At 33.9% G+C, this 17,711-nt stretch overlaps 1 protein-coding gene across 15 annotated transcripts in view; it reads right to left on the reverse strand.

Annotated features, from left to right (window-relative positions):
* RPGRIP1L (RPGRIP1 like) overlaps window positions 1-17,711 on the reverse strand; it is an 80,927-nt gene that overhangs the window by 45,029 nt on the left and 18,187 nt on the right. For 12 of the 15 annotated variants that reach the window (XM_074839983.1, XM_074839979.1, XM_074839978.1 and 9 more), the window contains 7 exons: window positions 16,662-16,767; window positions 12,774-12,920; window positions 11,545-11,618; window positions 7,410-7,549; window positions 2,105-2,211; window positions 1,831-1,881; window positions 443-622 (listed from right to left, as the gene is read on the reverse strand). In XM_074839983.1, coding sequence (XP_074696084.1) covers window positions 443-622; window positions 1,831-1,881; window positions 2,105-2,211; window positions 7,410-7,549; window positions 11,545-11,618; window positions 12,774-12,920; window positions 16,662-16,767 — 805 coding nt within the window. Of the gene's footprint in view, window positions 1-442; window positions 623-1,830; window positions 1,882-2,104; window positions 2,212-7,409; window positions 7,550-11,544; window positions 11,619-12,773; window positions 12,921-16,647; window positions 16,768-17,711 lie in introns of those variants that run through there. The other 3 variants (XM_074839982.1, XM_074839985.1, XM_074839986.1) reach the window with 3 other exon arrangements.

Here is a 17,711-nt window from a genome sequence, read left to right on the forward strand (position 1 = left end):
ACTAGCTATTCTTTCAGGAGAATGTTCTAATAGTTTTTTAAAGATTTTGTTATTTTAAACTTAGAATAATTGAATGAAAAGTCAAAATATGATCTGCAATAATCCAGCACAATAGCATAAAAGCAGTGTTGTGGAAAAGGAAGCTTATTTGATAAGTACACTTAGTATTTTTCCTGTGAGCACCTGATAAGCGCTCAGAGATAATCCCAAGAAAGCATGGTTTGAGGGCTCTGATCAGGGTGAGTTAAAAAACTAAAGTTATAGTCATTTGGACCTCATGCTTTTAAGACAATACTTTCAACAGCATATTTTAGGTTAGGTTACCTATAAACAGACTGGCTTTGTTGCTGAATTTGCAAGTCTCAATTATGACCAGTTCTAGTGCTACAAATGCTTAAATGTTATTATCAGGTTATTTTCCACTGTGAGTAGAGTTTAGTACCTGGTAATCTTTGTTAATTTTGTGCTGCACAATTAACATATTCCTTGTCTTTTCAAGTTCTTGCACTGTTTCCGCATGTGTTAACTGCAGCTCCCGCATGGAGTGTTCTAAATCTTTATGGATATCATCTTCTACTTTTTCCAAAAACACAAGGTCCCCGTTCTCCTGTTGCTTTTGAGCCTGGAAAAAATTTGAAAAATCACTTGAACAAACTTTTGCAAAGTCTTTGGATGTATTTGTGCATGGTTAAATGTAACACTGGGATATATTTTTGGAACAACAATAAGACAGCAAGCATAACTTTGCAAATTCTGAGCATGTGGTAACACAAAAAATAGGAATGAGGTAGACCAGTACGTGTCAGGGTTGTATTCAGTAATGTAATCTTGTGATTATCAGGAACCAATTAAAATGTATGAGAAATTCAGAAGCAATCACTCCTGTCTGTCCAAAGAAAATACAAAGCTCCTAATATATTTGCCTCTTATATAATTAATAATACCGCTTTAGTGAATGTACAAAACCTGAATTATTATTCTCAAGGTCTACGTTGCTTGTTATTAATACTAAGGTTTTAATTTTCATCTAGGTGGTTTGTTTTGTTTTGGGTTGTTTGGTTTTTTCATTATCATTACAGAATTATGATTTGAATTTGGGTAGCAGAAAAAGATCCTGTTTACAGTAAACACTTCCTAAAGAAAATAAAACATCACTGGAACAGTGCAAACTTAATGCAAACTTATTTTTTCAGTGATTTCTTCCCCCCACTTCATTTTCAATTTCACTGTAAACAATAAAATTACAACTTATGTGCAAGAGAAAAAAACAGAACATTTTCTGCGTATTTTTGTTTTTCTATTTTAGTAAACAAAGAGAAGTTGTTAAGCATCGCTGTACTGCATTTTAGAACTTCTATGCTTATAGTATGCTCCCTTAAATTAGAGAATTCACAAACAATATTTTTTTCAAATAAACATTACGGGAAGAACAAGATGGTCTGATAAGTCATTTAACTGAGAAAAAGTAATTTTTTTAAAAAAATGCTTGTGAATCTGGTTTAATTCACTTCTGATGTTATAATGAATTATCTACATAAATTTAGATTTTATCCTGGCAATTTTTTCATCTTCCCTTCTGCTTCACTGTAACTGAAAGATGACAAAAGCACACAAAGTTTGAAGTATTAACTACTAAAAGATGCACAAATAATTCAGCCCTTGAAAATCCCAGACAATGTGTAGAAAACATGTAATGGTCAACCAAGTGTTTTTAAAAAAAAAAAAAAGAATTAATGCAAAATATATGGAATCATAGAATGGTTTGGGTTGGAAGGGACCTTAAAGATCATCTAGTTCCAGCCCCCCATATGCTCATTCTGTGTAAGTTACCTTTAGAAGCAAGAGACCTTCACGGAATTCTGCCATATCAGTATTACTTTCCTGAAACAGAAATACTTAATGAAAAGGTGTTATCAGATGTGAATGAATATTGAAGAAATATATTCAGAATAACGAGATGCATTCTCACTAGACATGACATTTTGCTTGATATCATGAATAAACACTTATATTTCGGTATTATTTTATTTTCAAGAAGTATTTGCACTATGCATAAAACATAGAACGAGGTTTTTTGCACATATTCTAAACAGAAATAGTTCACCTTCATCAAAAACTTAATGTGATTTTTCAGTTCATCTAGTTGTTGCTTATGTTCCAGGTAGCATAACTGCAGGTCTTTGTTCTCTTGCATCAGCTTTTCCTTTTGGTCTTAACATAGAAAAAGAACAAAATATCCTACTTAATTCAACATAATTATAAAAATTATAAACTTGCTTTTTCAAGTTCTTATGAAAATTTTAAAATGTAGAAATTAATTTATTTTGTATAGAGAAGTCTTCAGTATTAAAAAACAGAAAGACAAGGACAGAAAACTACTCCTCTTTGATCTGGTATAGGTGTACAGATTAAAAAAAGCAAACCATTCCTACTTTCATTAAAAGGGAACCTACAGCTTTGTGTATCGACACTTTGTGTATTTCTAAATAGGAAGATATGCCCAACTAAGTACAGCTTTCTGTTTTGAGGGGAGGGAGGGAAAAGCGGAATAGAGAGAACATAAAACTTGTTGTCAATCTGAATGACTAAACACCATTCAACTTATCAGTAGAAGGTTACACAGATTTTACACAAATACCCACTAATGCATAGCTACGTCCACAAGGATTTCTCAATAAGATGTAAGAAAAAACTTTAGGATTAGGCAAAATAATTTAGTTATAACAACATCCCTTCTTTCACATTGAAAAGTTTTAAAAGCAAGCTTTTCTCAAAATCACTGAGGTCTCTAAGGAACAAAAGTACTCTCTCTCTCCTCCCCTGGACAAACTTCTTATTCTGTTGATAATGTATTTTCTCCTTCCATTTTTTTCTTGTTTTATTTCTGAAAGTCCCAAAGTTATATTCTCACACCATGTACTTAGATACTATGAATGCATATTTTAGGTCAGAATGATATACATGTTAACTGTCAACCTGACGTGCAAGCATTAGCCTTTGTAATTCCCATCTGCACTCGTGGGAGCTGACTGGTAAAACATTACATACTTAGTTGAGAATATATTCTTACTGCTTTCAACAAAATAGTCCACAATATCTTTATAACGCTGGAATCTTTTCTGTTGACCCTCAGGGCATGATGCACAACTTAGCTATTTTTACAGAATGGCTTTTCAGTTTAGAGGCTTGAACTCAGCAGGAAACAGGTGGCTGAGATGCTAGTCTCAAGGGTTTTGAAATGTTTCAAAAATTGACATCAGGTTAGTTTTAATTTTGTAGAGTTTATATATTAAATGACATCTCCACTAAAAATGAATCATGTGCTCCATTGCTCCTATACACAGTAGCCTGACTCATACATGTGTTGGGACTCCACAAGAGTCACTTTCAATTCAAACCATAATCACCAGTAAGGTTTTAATTCTCTGCAGTTATGAGGAAAATGTAACACATTTGTGCAATTGAGAAGAAAATATAATTAGAAACACTAACTGCTAAAAATGAGAAAGCAAATAAGAGAACAATTAAAATAAACCTTGTGCATGGGCAGAGAAGGCAGGCCTTCATAAAAGATGGTGAAACACTTATCAGCAATTGAGTCTTCTGGACTCTGCCACTTAATATAGCCGGAAGACCTATATCTGTTGGGAAGGTTCCCACAGAGAAAAAGGGCCCCTCATGCTGATGTTGTTTCTTTTCCCTACAATATAAACCAAGATTTGAATTGGCACTTTTTCCAGGTATAAGGAGACAAGATATCCCTCCTCAAGTACTTCCATCTCATTGTCATGAATTTTCTGACAAGAGCCACAAGTCCAGTCCATTCTTTTGCTAATGTGTACCCCAGTGAAATTTTTGTACTCATTTTTAATATTCATTCACACTTGCTGCTTAGTAAGTTAACAACAAAACTCTAAATGCTATATAGAAACAGCTTTTGCTCAAACTGAGGCAGTTTCAACAGTTTCTTGAACCAAAATGGGACAATCTGTCAATAGCACAGCTCAGTTTATCTTAGCACTGTCCATGTTGCCTCTCCAGATTCTCAACAGGCTGTTTCTATGATCCCAACCAACAAGAAAAATTCAAGACATGCAGGGGAAGAGGCAGGAGGAAAGGGAATACCTCTGCAATAGCCTTTAGGGAACAGAAGTGACAGGAGGGTCCTGCCACTCAGTTTTCCCATATCCATATCCAAATATACTGTTTTTCATCAGGAGCCACTCAAACTCTCTATTGGTTGTTTCCACTTACAATACTATCAGCACTAATTGGAGCACACTTGGATTGGGGTTGATGCTGCATGCTGGATGCTGTTTAGCTTGCTTCCCCTAATTTAACCCAAAACCTGCAACTGAAGGGGAAGAAGAAGGGGGAGAGAAGAGGCAATTCTCACACCACTGGTGACCACATCCCCCAAGAACTCATAATCACAATATCAGGGTTTTCACTAGCAAGGCTATGACAGTAACAGCACAAGAAAGAGAGAAAAACACTGCCCTGGAGGCTCTGGAAAACACTGCCACAGCAGCTTGCGTGAAAGGCTACAGAGCCATGAGTGGAAGCAGACTATGGAGTTGCAGATAGCCCTCTGTGTTGATAAGGCCCTTACAAAACACTTAAGGGACCATGCAATAATATTTTTCTCAGCTGTAATCAAAATATTGTGCCAATATTGTACAACATATTATGCCAATATAAGCATCCCATTCAAAATCAGAATTTGAATAAACTTGCACTGGTGACTTCCACATTACATACATGTACATATTCACAAATGTGAAAATAATTAGAATCTTAATCAGAAAAAGCCTCCACATTTGTTCACCTCCTACAAAAATTCACAGAAGGAGTTCTTATAGACCAACCAGTATCAACCAGGTAGCAGGGGAGAAGAAAACCGTCACTGTCTTTCCCAGTAAATAGAAAGTACACGCTTCCAAGACAACTGACACCTATTTTGCTTACTATCCCATAATCTACCTACCATCATGTAGAAGATCTATCCTCCCCCTCTTCCTTGCCAAACCCTCTATTTGTCTAGGTCCAATTTCGGGCAACAGAACTGTCTTCTTTGTTAGCCCATGGAATAAAACTGGAACTGTATTTATGCTGATTTTCTTGGGACAGTTTTATGGACAGAAGAACAATATTTAGGGAGTGAAATGTAATTTTCACTTGTATATTTCACAGGTCAGTTTTTACTGACACAGGATAAATATTTGTCCATTAAGACAACCACAAAAAACCTGCAGTTAGTAAATAGCGTACTCTGTGTAAAACAGTACTACAACCATGAACAACAAATGCAGCAAAGGCATGAGATTACATTAATGAAAAACAAAAGTGATTTTGACATAAATATTACCAGGTAAAGACATACACTGTATGAATTTTTGAGATAAGTGACACCAATCCTTGCTATATTAACTGTTTCAACTTAAGATTTTGTATTAGCTTATCTCAAGCTTTTGAGACTTGCTTGAAACAACACTGTCAGGAAGATAGAATGCACATGAACCAAACAGCTATTGCAATTTCTGGCTGAGAATCTGGGAGATATTGAAAAGATGAGAAACACTAGAATAAATGACTAAGGGAAATGGGGCAAGGGGAAGGGTGATAAAGCATCTGCAAATACAACATTCTATAAAAAAAGGGCAAATGTAGTCACAATGTGAAATAAATTATTCTGATTTCCGTCTAAATGTATTTAAGTATTACAAAACACATTATGACTTTATGGACAGAAAAATACTACTAAAAAGTTCATATCCAAATTACATAATCACTCTAAAAGAGAAATACTGAAGGAGGACATGGAAAAAGACAAGATGATGTTACTCTCCTGTAGCATTAAAAATTTTCAAGACTTCATTTACTTTAACATTTCTTAGTCCTGGGAAAGAAGTTTTGAAAAAAGATTCATATGCCAAAATAGAAAGGGTAAACAAGACACTATTTCTACAGTAGTTCCAGGCAGTAGGTTAAAACAAACAGTCCTTCAGTTCTCCTGCTGAACTTAAAAAAGGGACATGCAGCAAAGGCAGATACTCTAAAGTACGTAATTGAAGAAACTTATACTACCAAAGTTTTGTCAAAGACAAGAAGCCATAATAAAATCCTAGATACACAGTCCTTGGGTGTTGTAACATAGGGTTTTACAACATCTACTCAAGCTGCAGCAAGTTCAATTCAATAGAAATTGAAAGCATAGTAACCTGGTGATCTGGTGTAAAACTACAACAAGCTATTAAGTACCAATATAGGGAAGGGGTGGTAAAGACTTGCCACTTAAACGTAATGTCCACTGATAGGATAGAAGATGGAAGGTGTTGCCTGATTTTCCACATTCAACTTAACCAAATAATAGTACAACCTAGAACATTTTCATGCTCTTAATATCACTTCACATTTTGCACTGCATAATCAAACTGTCATTAACAACTGTCTCTAACTGTCAATATGTCATAACTTCATCTTATTGTAGCTCAAGGCATCTTATTTATTTTAGTATCACTTAAGGCTAATTTTGCAAACACTTGCCATGGCCAAATAAAATGTTTAAATATTTAATCTTGTATTTGAAGTCAGCAGAGCTACTCAGAATCTTAATGGTAAGCACATGCCGAACTTGAGCCGTAATCATAAGAAGAATTCACAACAAGTTGGCTCACTTCATTCCATTAGATTGTTCACAGAAAAACACCTTTTAAAAATACACATTTGAAGAATCAACTCTAAAAATCTTTAGCTTACTTCCTGCCTGTGCTCTTGTTTTGTATACTTTATGTTGACACAGCATATCACAGTATTGAGGATAAAAAAAAAAAGAGAAGACTGTAAGGTCTTAAAGATTCACTGAGAATTTCTCCTAGAGCATGGGAAGAACACCTATGAAATAATCTGTTCAACAGATTAGAAGAAAACTATATTATTGTAAATGCACATAGTGGAAAATGAATGCATATTGAAAATATTAAAAAAATCTGAATTCACAAAGTTGAAGACAAATAAGCATCTTCAAGGGCCTATACAGGCTTCATGTAACTTTGTACAGCAAATAAAATTAGAATAGTGGTTTATAATTTGAGAGGGACTGTCAGATGGTCCTCTTTTCTATAAGAATTTTCAGTGTAGAGGAGAGAAGAAATACAGAATGAGTAAATAGTAACGCAAGAGAAATGCAGCTGGAGTTATCTGATCCTCATTCAGCACATAACCTGCATTGGGTCAATTTTTGTACTTAATAGCTAGTCATAACTTAAGCATATTGCTCAAATGTACACTTAAAAGGCAGCTCTGAAATCACCAAAACCAGAAACTACACTTTTCTGGGCAATATACCTGAACTCCAACACAGGAGAATCTCACATCATGAGAAAACTGTAGTTATTTTAGAAATATACCTCTTTCTACTTTGATCTTGTCAAGGATTTCATTTTTGTATGCTAAATCAGATTCGATGGTAGCCTCTAGTTTAGAAATTTGCAGTTTCAGTTGCTGTTCCTTTAATTTCCATTGCTGTTCATGGGTCATACTGAAGACACTGCAATAAAACATGTGGCATGTGAAAAACTTTTAGAAATCAGCTTCAACAGAGGATAATAAAGAAAAAAGCTTTTAGTGGCACAGAGACCACTGTCATCATGTCTTAGGAATTAAGTAAACATATGCTGGTCTGCTGCTGTTGAAACCAAGGCGCCTTTCTCAGGCTGCGGTTAAAAAACATGAAAGAGTTTGTGGGATGAGCAAAGGAACTGGCCTTAATTTAGAGCTCCAAAGTCAGAAAAGTTGGCAGCAGGCAACATTTGTGGGACTAGAAAAGGAATTCAGATGCATATCCCAGAGTAATCCACAACTCCAAACCTCAGCAACTGACAACTGACAAAACCATTCTTTCCGCATACAAAACCTCTTAATGCAGAGAACTGGGATCACCCACCTGATTTCTTTTAAATTTGTGAAACATACAGAGCCTAAACTCAGTTGCCTGTTCAAAGAAATGTTGACCACAAAGTGACAACAGTTTTCTCATACTGTAAAACAACAATTCTGATACTGATTAAGAAGCACATATAAAGTAATATTTCTCCTACTTTAAATAAAAACCAGAGGTGAGCACTGAAATTAGAATAACTATTTTGCCTGTAACACATCATTTACTTGTAAACTACCAATCTACGTGCAATAAGAATTGCATGGACACCACAACAAAATGTGTAACCCAAATTGAAACAAAATTAAGTACATTATATAATTTACAGTATAATTCACAGTAGGTAAAAAGATAAAACAATGCAATGTGCTTTTATGTAATTTAGACAGTGAGTACTATGGTCTTCATGTTATTATTATTCAATACTTGCATTCTTATTGACTGGAAAATTGTCCTTCATCTTAACCAACCATAAACCCGTTTATTCACTTTTATATTCTATGAACAATCAGAAATTACAGGGTTTTTTTAAAAAAGAGTCAGTTCCTCAACTCTTCATCTTGGTGAAGCTCACCAGTTAAAAAAAAGTTATATTTTACATATATAAATGTATAAAAAAAGATCTTCTGACAGCTATCTATTTATCAATCTATTTCTCCCAGAAATCTACGTAACAAAAGGCTCAACAAAAAAATACAAAGAAAGAAATATCACAGAAGGGACAGCCCACATAACTTTGCAGACCGTACATGCCAACTGAAAGAGAACTGCCTGTTTTGATGGCTATGACTACATAAAGTGGTTCTGAGCACATTTAAGAGCATTTATATCCAATGCATTTGAAGAATGACCTTAAAATTAAAGAAAAAAATATTACAGCATGATTTGTAGACTCTAAAGTATATGGTGAGAGTTTATATTCTTGATTTGTGATCTTCATAGAAACAGTTCTCTCTCTGTATTTTATCTTTTTCTCATACTATATCTATCTCACCTATTTACACAGATCTCTAGGCATATACCATCTTTCAGTGTGATAGAGCATCTTTTACAGCATCCATGAACTTAAGCAGTGCTTTTAAGTCCTACAGTAATAGACACTTCACTCTGCTATAATTCTGAAGATCATACGCAGCAAATATAAGGCACCGAACCCACAATCATTTCTGTAATACTGCATATGTACAGAAGAGACACAGTGTGTTCTACAATTGCTTAGACTTACCACTCCTCAAAGTCTGATTGGCTCCCATAAGGAAAGAATAAATCTTAGCAAGAAAAGATATCAAATACCCTTAGTTTTCAAACTTTTGAATAAGTTTTCAAGTTATAATGACCATGATAACTAGTTATCTTTAGGTACAATTACTTCATATGAAGATGTAGCTACAACATTATTTCAGTTTTTCAAAAGACTACGCTGGCAGAAAAATTATCAACACATACTATGATGGTAATTCAGAATTTAGATGTTTCAATGAAGAACATTTTAGAAGACAGGTTTTATCCAACCCTACATAATGCTAATGTTTATGTCAGTTTGAATTGAGTCCACTTCTGTCGTTTTCTTCTTTTGAATTTTAAGATTACTTTTACTTGAATTCATGTGGAATTTCTTTCACATTTACTGTATTTCACTGGAGTTGGAGCCATCTGGGTAACTATAAATGGTCAACCACATCTGGCACCATTTCCTTTGGAGAGAATTTAAGCATTGCTAGATTTGCATTACAAGGTCATATGAAAACAATTCCTCCAAACCTTTTATCCAAACGAATTGTTTTCTTGGATACTGACTAAATAATAAGAGTCAACTGACAAATTCGTACTTGTTCTTTGTAAACTTTTCAGATCCAGTTCTGCAGTCTTGGCTTTGGCAAAATTCCCATCAACCTCAAATGGATTTCCAAAAAAATAGCATTAGCATGTTATTTTGGGTTTATGCTTCTGTTCCTCCATTAAGAAGAGAAAAAAATATTTCTTAATTATCTGGCACCTGTGGAAACTGGCTTATCCACTGGTAGCAACAGGTAAGCTGTACTAACTAAAGTTGCATTGTTCAAAAGGCCAACAGAAAAAGCTGGTCATGAAACAGTAGTTATAATGAAATAATCCATTTATCTTTCTAATTTCTTGTTACCTACATAGTAACAAGGAATGATGAAACATGAATCAAAGTTTAAATGGGAGTACATGAAAAGACAGGTCATTTTAGGTAAAAGAAAAGCTGTGTTGTAGATTACTGCGTTATGAGAGAACCATATGTAAATTTATCTAGTTAAACGTCTTTTTAAGTTATCCCACTATGATTTAAATAGAACATAAAATTTCAAGCCAAGATTGTAAGCTGATTTGTTAGTAAAAGTTATTTCTCTCCATAATGATAGTGGAGAAAAAAAATAAAAATCAGAAATATTTATAACATGATCAGACTTTGGAGGGAATCTACAACAATGAACTTAAGCAAGAGAGAACTGACCAGCTGCCTCTATGCAAATAAATAATGTGATTACACAACTGTTACATCTCCTATGTAAAAGTATTTTAAGCTATTTGTACTCACAGTTTTACTAATATAGTTTTTCATTTCGCTGTAGAAAGTACAAAAAGTATAATATTGTAAGAATACTAAACATTTGATATCACTTGCATTGTGTTTAGACATTGGTATTTTTTTGACAGACATCACACTGACAAACTGGACAAACTTTAAGAGGAGAAATAATTTTGATACGAGAAAAGAATTCAAGCATTTTACTGACTTTCTGAGGCAATTATTAGCTTTAGGACATTTGTCTTTTCTAACCCTCTTCAGTGTAAAAAAACCACATGGTTTCACAATTAAGGAAAAGTTCATTTGAAGGTCATTTTTTCCTTTAATATGCTTGTGGCAATTGACTATAATTACTCCTTTTCTGTACCGGAGAATTTCTGAATCATATCTGGCAATGTATTTTCATTTTCATTGTAAGCACTGCTGATACAATTTATACAACTATATACATATAGGAACCTTAGTAAAAACTCACATGAGCCTATACAAAGCTTCAAGCAGAACTAGTAGAAGTGAAATGGTAACCATTACCAAAACAAACAAACCACCCCCCAAAACTAAATGTTGGAGAAGATGTCAAATATCAGACTTTACATACACCCACTGAGAAGTGCTGGAAGAACTGACACAAAAAGTTCAAACACCTTTTCCCAAAACAAATTAAAATAAAATAAACCTAAAGGAATGTATGTTTACCTAGATGTATATTTCTTTCAACAGTAACCCTGAAAAAAAGTTATTAGAAATTCAAATAAGAACTTTTTGTGTTGAAGTTCAAAGTAATGTGACTTCTACTTATTTTTTAATTAGATTTTTTAAAAGGAGTAATCTACTATTTCAAGAGTATCAGAACAAGTATGGAAGCTGATCCATTTCAACAGAACAGATGGAATACAGACAGAACACCACAAAAGTTTCCATATACGCTTACTGATATGACAAACTGTAGCATGAGTATATTTACACGTGTACACAAACACACAATATGCATATGAAGACCTATTAAACAGGACAGGAATCAAGTTTTTTATATACAGAAACTACTACTTACCTGCCATACAGCTTATCATAGTTTTCTCTCAAGAGTTCCTTCTCTTTTTCTAGATCATTTATTCTTTCTTGTAACTAAAATGAAGAAGAAAGTTTCAAGGAATGCACAACACAAAAGGAATGACAATGAATGCGGATAGACAGTTAATCATCTGTAGGCATTGGCAGGCTTTTATTTGTTCTTTTTATACAAGTCTCTTAGAAACTTCAAAATAACACTTTTTTTCCCCACATGGATTTATATTTGCCCCAGAGAGTCCTTTTCATGATGTTTATATGAAGCTGAGGCTAACATGTCCCAGTTGAATAACAGTATCTAATCACATTCTGTCATGTAAAAATGAAAAAATAAAATCTATAGCTTTAAAATTTTTTATTTCCATTTTGAGAGTATTAGTACAGCTAGTTAATGGCTCCCGTATAGTAAATAATTTTTTTATTAACCATATAGAAAGAACAAGACCTTGCTTTCAAAATACTCACTAAATGAGGATATGTTTTTAAAGATATGAGATGCTTTGACCCAGAAGATATACCTTGCAAGCATTAGAATAGTTTAAAGGTTTGGAGGAAATATCTATGTTCATGTAAAATCCATTCAAAATGGGTAACCAGGTAGTAAAACTAAATTTAAGTTGCTACAAAATGTAAGAAAAAACAAGTAAGTTTGCAGACTCTTACTCCTCATATGTTCAAGAGAATGAGGAATAAACCACTGGATTTTTAGCCCTATATCTGGGTGACTGTTAATGATGACACTAGTTTCTGAGAGCCACTAGACAAAGAAATAGAAGTGACTGATTTGAACTGCTGAGTAAGATGCAATACTACACTGCACTGTAATTAAATCAGCTTGAAATAATACTAAAAAACTAGCAATATGTGATCATAAATCAAGTATTATGATTTTTTTCTGGTTAACAATCCACTTGTTTATTATCAGATTTGACATGAAATCCTATGCTTTAACCTCAAATATTGTCCAAACACTGGTGCAGTGATTATGTGGCATGGGGACCAGGTGTGGTTCATGACTCTGAAATGCAAGCAGCAGCCCCACGTTTTTCTTTTTAATGGGATGAAAGTATAAATATTACCAGGTCAGTCTTCTAAATGTGTTTGAAAGGCCTATTCACATTTCCACAATTAAAAGGTATCCCATCATTAACTTTTCCCTTATCTATGTGTACTATCGAAGGCATATTCTAGCTCTCTTGAACATAATCTCACCTCCTCTGCCCTTCGGTTTGAAATAGTTACTGATTGCAATTCTTTTTCAAGATGAAGGCACTTTAACCGCTCCTCTCTAAGCTGTAGATTCAGTTCGTCACTTTTTGCTATTAAAGCATCATGGCTGGTCTTCAAGTTCTTTTGGTTCTATGGAAAGGAAGGAAGGAAAATCCAGGAAAAAAAAAAAAAAAGAAAAATCACACAGTAGAATGTTACAACACTGCATATTCAACCAGTGGTGTCTCATGGCAGTATTTATTATATATTCTCAGTGTGGTCAACAGGAGACACTCTTGAACTAAGTAACTGAAAGCAACTTTCATTACACATGGCCAGGAGAAGGTGGCATTCTTGTTGCTCTCATGAACATTAAACCCTCAGTTCAGTCATGATGAAAACGACCAAGAAATACATCTGTTAAGCAATTAAAAGATTTTGCTGTGGTTACAGTGGTTAGACATGCTGACCAAAAAACACTGCAGTAGCAAGCAAAAATGAATGCTGACCACAGTTATGTTAATCACAGAGTTTGCCACAGCTCTGTTAACCCTTAATTGTATATATGTAATTGTTTCATAATCCTAATGCACTCAGTTCTATTTCCCTGCTAGCAGTAATTTAACATGGGACCTATGATTTCTTTTACATTTTAATTTACTTCAATGGATTATATTAAGGCACATTTAACTAATTTTAATATTAAATGGAGGATGCTGATAGAACCTCTATTTCCAGAATATTAGTTAATATTATACTGCCTACATTCCACAATGCTTTAATAAAGCCTCATTCATTAAGAATTTCAATGTAAATCACATTCAAAGTATGACTTGAAACAAAACAGTCCAAAAGCCAATCTCCTGTTTAATAAAATGATTATATGAAAATTCATGTCAAACACATGTGTGAGTATAGATAATGTTTAATGATAGTAGACAGAAAAAAGTTAGCTTCATTTTTTCCATATAATATTGCTACAAAGTAGATAAATGAAGAAGCTGAATGCGAATCCTGTAGAAATTGTTTACGTTCACATGAAGTCTGAATGTCCTAGAAACAAACAAAAACCCCACAGCAAACCCAATCACCAACCTGATCTTGAGCCATTCATATCCCATTTCTCAGTAAGAAAAACATCATGGAGAATAAATAATATTAGCAGTCACTCTTATTTCAGAGACATAATCAAGTATATTACTCATCAATTTGTAACAGTCTTTCTTCAGTGCTCCTGCTCCTCTTGCTCTGTCCTATTTCTGTGAACTGTATTCAATAACTTCAAAAAAATGACACCTTAAAAAAAATCTTTTACACTCTTAATTTCTCTCCAAATTTCTTTCCTTTCTCCTAAAAATCAGAATCCTTACAGTCTCTGACCTTTCCAACTGTCCAAGTGAACTCATCTTTTCTTCCCCATCTCTCAGCTTCAATTTTTTCCTGAAGTTCTCTTCCATTTCAATAACTTGTGTCACTTCAACCCACGATATATGAAGAAAAAATCCCAAAACATCACCGTGGCAAAGCTACCTTTCATAGACCATTTTACCCTCATCTCTTTCCTCAATTTCCAAAACAGTTGAAAAAAAAATTCAACAGTCATATTTATTCTACTGAACAATCTCATTAAAAGCACTAGAAATATCCTCCTGAAAAATCTCCTTGCTTCAACTTCATTCTAATCCTTCAGTGTCTCTGCTAGTCTCCTGACCATTTTGGATTAACTATCCTCATTAACTTTAAGGGAACCATGACTTCACCCTCACTATTTTTTTTATTCCAAAATGCATTCCTTAGCTGGATATTCTTCTATATCTGAGTGTTCTGTCAGAACTTTTTTTCCATTATGCCCAAACTGCTTTCTATCCCGCTCTCCCTGGAGCATCCCGAGACTTGGGTTATGGCAACAACTGGATGATGATTTTTAGTTTAATATTTCTAGTCTGAAATTTTATTTCTTTGGGAAACATGCCTTGATATTGTTGTCAGTTAGAAATAATTCATTTTAAAAAATGGATATATACCTCCCAGACATATTACACAAACGAATACAGACTGCTCTCAGTTATCGTTGTGAAATCGTTACACCAATTGTTGATGAGAATTAGCTCTCTATAGTATTTAAAATTGTAGTAGCACTAGTTAGCATATTTCTTATTACAAATCATGAAATCCTGAATGTTCAGACTGTAATTAAAGCAAATATATATACCAAGGTGATCAAATATATAATCCAAACAGTTTCAGGGTCTTTTGTTCTTCTAAGCAGATTGCACAGTTCCTTCATTCAACTGGCTACATTAAAATGCTTTATCAACAAAGCTGTCTTGTAAATGTTTGGTAGCAAGCTCATCTTCAATATCACTAGATGGAGCAGGATTATAGGCTCTCATCATTCTGTGGCTTCACATTTTGGGCTGACTCAAGTTCAACGATGAACATGGAAGAATTATATGGGTTTCAATTGGTAGAAGCTGAAAGTAAATGATAACGAACTAAATAGGCATAAAAATCTTCAAGATAACCATTAAAAAAAGACTAAAATGTGCTCTGTCGATAAGTACTTTATGTGCCATCTACATTAGAAATTTTGGGCTTTACAGTTATTCATATTTAGTAGACACATTTCAAATGTTCAAATGATTGGAAATGGGAAAACCATTGTATCCATTATCGTCTATAAAAAAAGACAAAAACCACACTCATCCTATTCAAAAATGCAGCTTTCACTGTGAATATTATAAACAATGTCCTCAAATATCAGTCTGAATCCTAGGCATGTGTTTCTATTCAGCTGCTGCCAAGAAAGAGGCATAAGTACTTGACGTTTGCTGTAAATTACCAAAAAGTCGCATATGATTTAAAATGGAACAGTTTACTTATCGCTTTCTATTTAAGAACACAAAAAGCCATGTGAAACCTGTCTCTCCCGGAATTTATATTCTATGTAGCTTACCCTGTGAAAAATTAGATTTGAGCTACTAAGAGAAAAGCTGCTTTGGCAGAGAAGATGTAGGTATTACACCAAACGGGTGGGAGAGAAGCAAAGCAAAGCAAAATGTAAAAGCAGAAACACATGGGAAACAAAGGATCGGAACTCTAATGGCACAAGTGTTATTTAGCATGCTAAAATAACAGGAAGCAGGCAGCAGTAAGAGTTTACAAGGATATCTAGTGCTTCTACCTGATAAGGCTAGGATACTTTATAAAGCTCTATTGCATGTAGAATTCCTACTCACAGGAACGCTCCCATTTCTGAGCTATTATCATACTACCTCTATCTGTATGCACATGCAGTTCTCCAAATACATATGGGAAGCAGCAAAAAAATGCTGTATAACTAAAACCTATATGGAATCTACCAAGCAGTTGCATTCTCTGGTAATATTTTCATAAAACTGCTCTTTTTATAAAGAAAATCTATTACTTGCAATAGCCCTCAAATTAAGTTTCCATGAACTTAACACAAGTTAAGTCCTAATGTCAGAACTCTAAACAGCCAAACCTCCCCAACTTTATCAAAGACTGATAAAAACGAGGGGGGGTCTGGTACCCCTTCTTTGGTAAATCAGTACATTTAAGTCAAAGCCCTCTCTTTAAATGATCAGGAATCTCTTTCAATAGCCAGACAACTCAGTTCATTCTCCACAATCTCCCTGGGATGGTTTTGCACATAAAATCTTTAAGACCTGCTAGACGTTTCTGAAAGAAAAATAATTTTAAAACTAAAAAACCCTGCACATTTGGAGTAGCTTGGGTGCAATGTATGATGTGGTTCATTTTCATGTACTCAGCACTGACTCAGAATCAAAAACAGTGCATATTTATTTTCCATTTACACATGCTTATGCAAGAAGAGTAAAGGAATGTTACTAACCAAATTGCAATTACCTCTTGAAGCTGGAGAAATTTTCCTTCCATTGCTGAAAGAGCATTGCTTTTCTCAACCAGCTGTTTAAAGACCTTGATCATTTCCACATTGTCCCGAATGTTTAGCCTTCAAAATTGTATTAAAAAGAAATGCATTAGGAGCTTAAAGATATAAAATGAATTATCTTATTATTTTTGTTTTGAAAAGTTGAAATCCTTTGCAAATCAGCTTTCTACAACATATTTCGGAGAAGATTTAGTATGTAATACCCAAATTAATTTCTTCTTCTATAATCCACATTACAGAATTTAGGTAAATAAACATTCTACCACACGATGACAAAGCAGCACCAGTCAATACATTCACATCTTTCTTTATTGTATCAAACTGTATATGACAGGAAGAGAAGTCAATCCTATCCCTAAAGAGATTATTTTCCATTCACTACTTTTCCACCCTCCAAAGCATTTGGTGCCAGTAGACTACCATTTTATGGAGTTTCCTTTTAGAGTTTGAACCTATCAAAAACGGCTAAGAAAAAGTGACTTAGCAATTTATACTATAACACCTTAAGGCTGGCATTCAAAAAAACTGCAGGTATTGTCTTAACTGCATAAAAATCACTTAATATTCATGTAGATAGATGCTCTATGTTGTTACAATTCTAAGATTAATTTGAGAATGTACTGTTTAGTAGAAAGGATGTCTAAAATAATTCAAAATTTAAATAAATATTTATTTAGATGTTTTCCCTTACTTCAAACAGTAAAATTAAATACCATTATTTTCACAGCTTCTTCAAGTATGGGAAGAGAAACCAATTCTGATTTGTATTAATATAAAGTATGATAAAATCAGAATAAATCTTTAGCATTTGAAAAGGTAATTTCTCTTCCAATATTTATCTATTTTAGACATATTGGACGAATTGTCACAATGCCACGCTGGAGCAAGAAAATGGACTACAAAGCTTACACATCTGTAAACCAGCTGAGTACATGAAATACTTTCCTTTTATTCTGTAAAATATCAAATCCTATTGTGTTTTGGCATTGCCTGGTTAATTGTCC

The sequence above is a fragment of the Strix aluco genome, chromosome 14 (genome assembly GCF_031877795.1).
Source record: "Strix aluco isolate bStrAlu1 chromosome 14, bStrAlu1.hap1, whole genome shotgun sequence".
NCBI classification, from domain to species: Eukaryota; Metazoa; Chordata; class Aves; order Strigiformes; family Strigidae; genus Strix; species Strix aluco.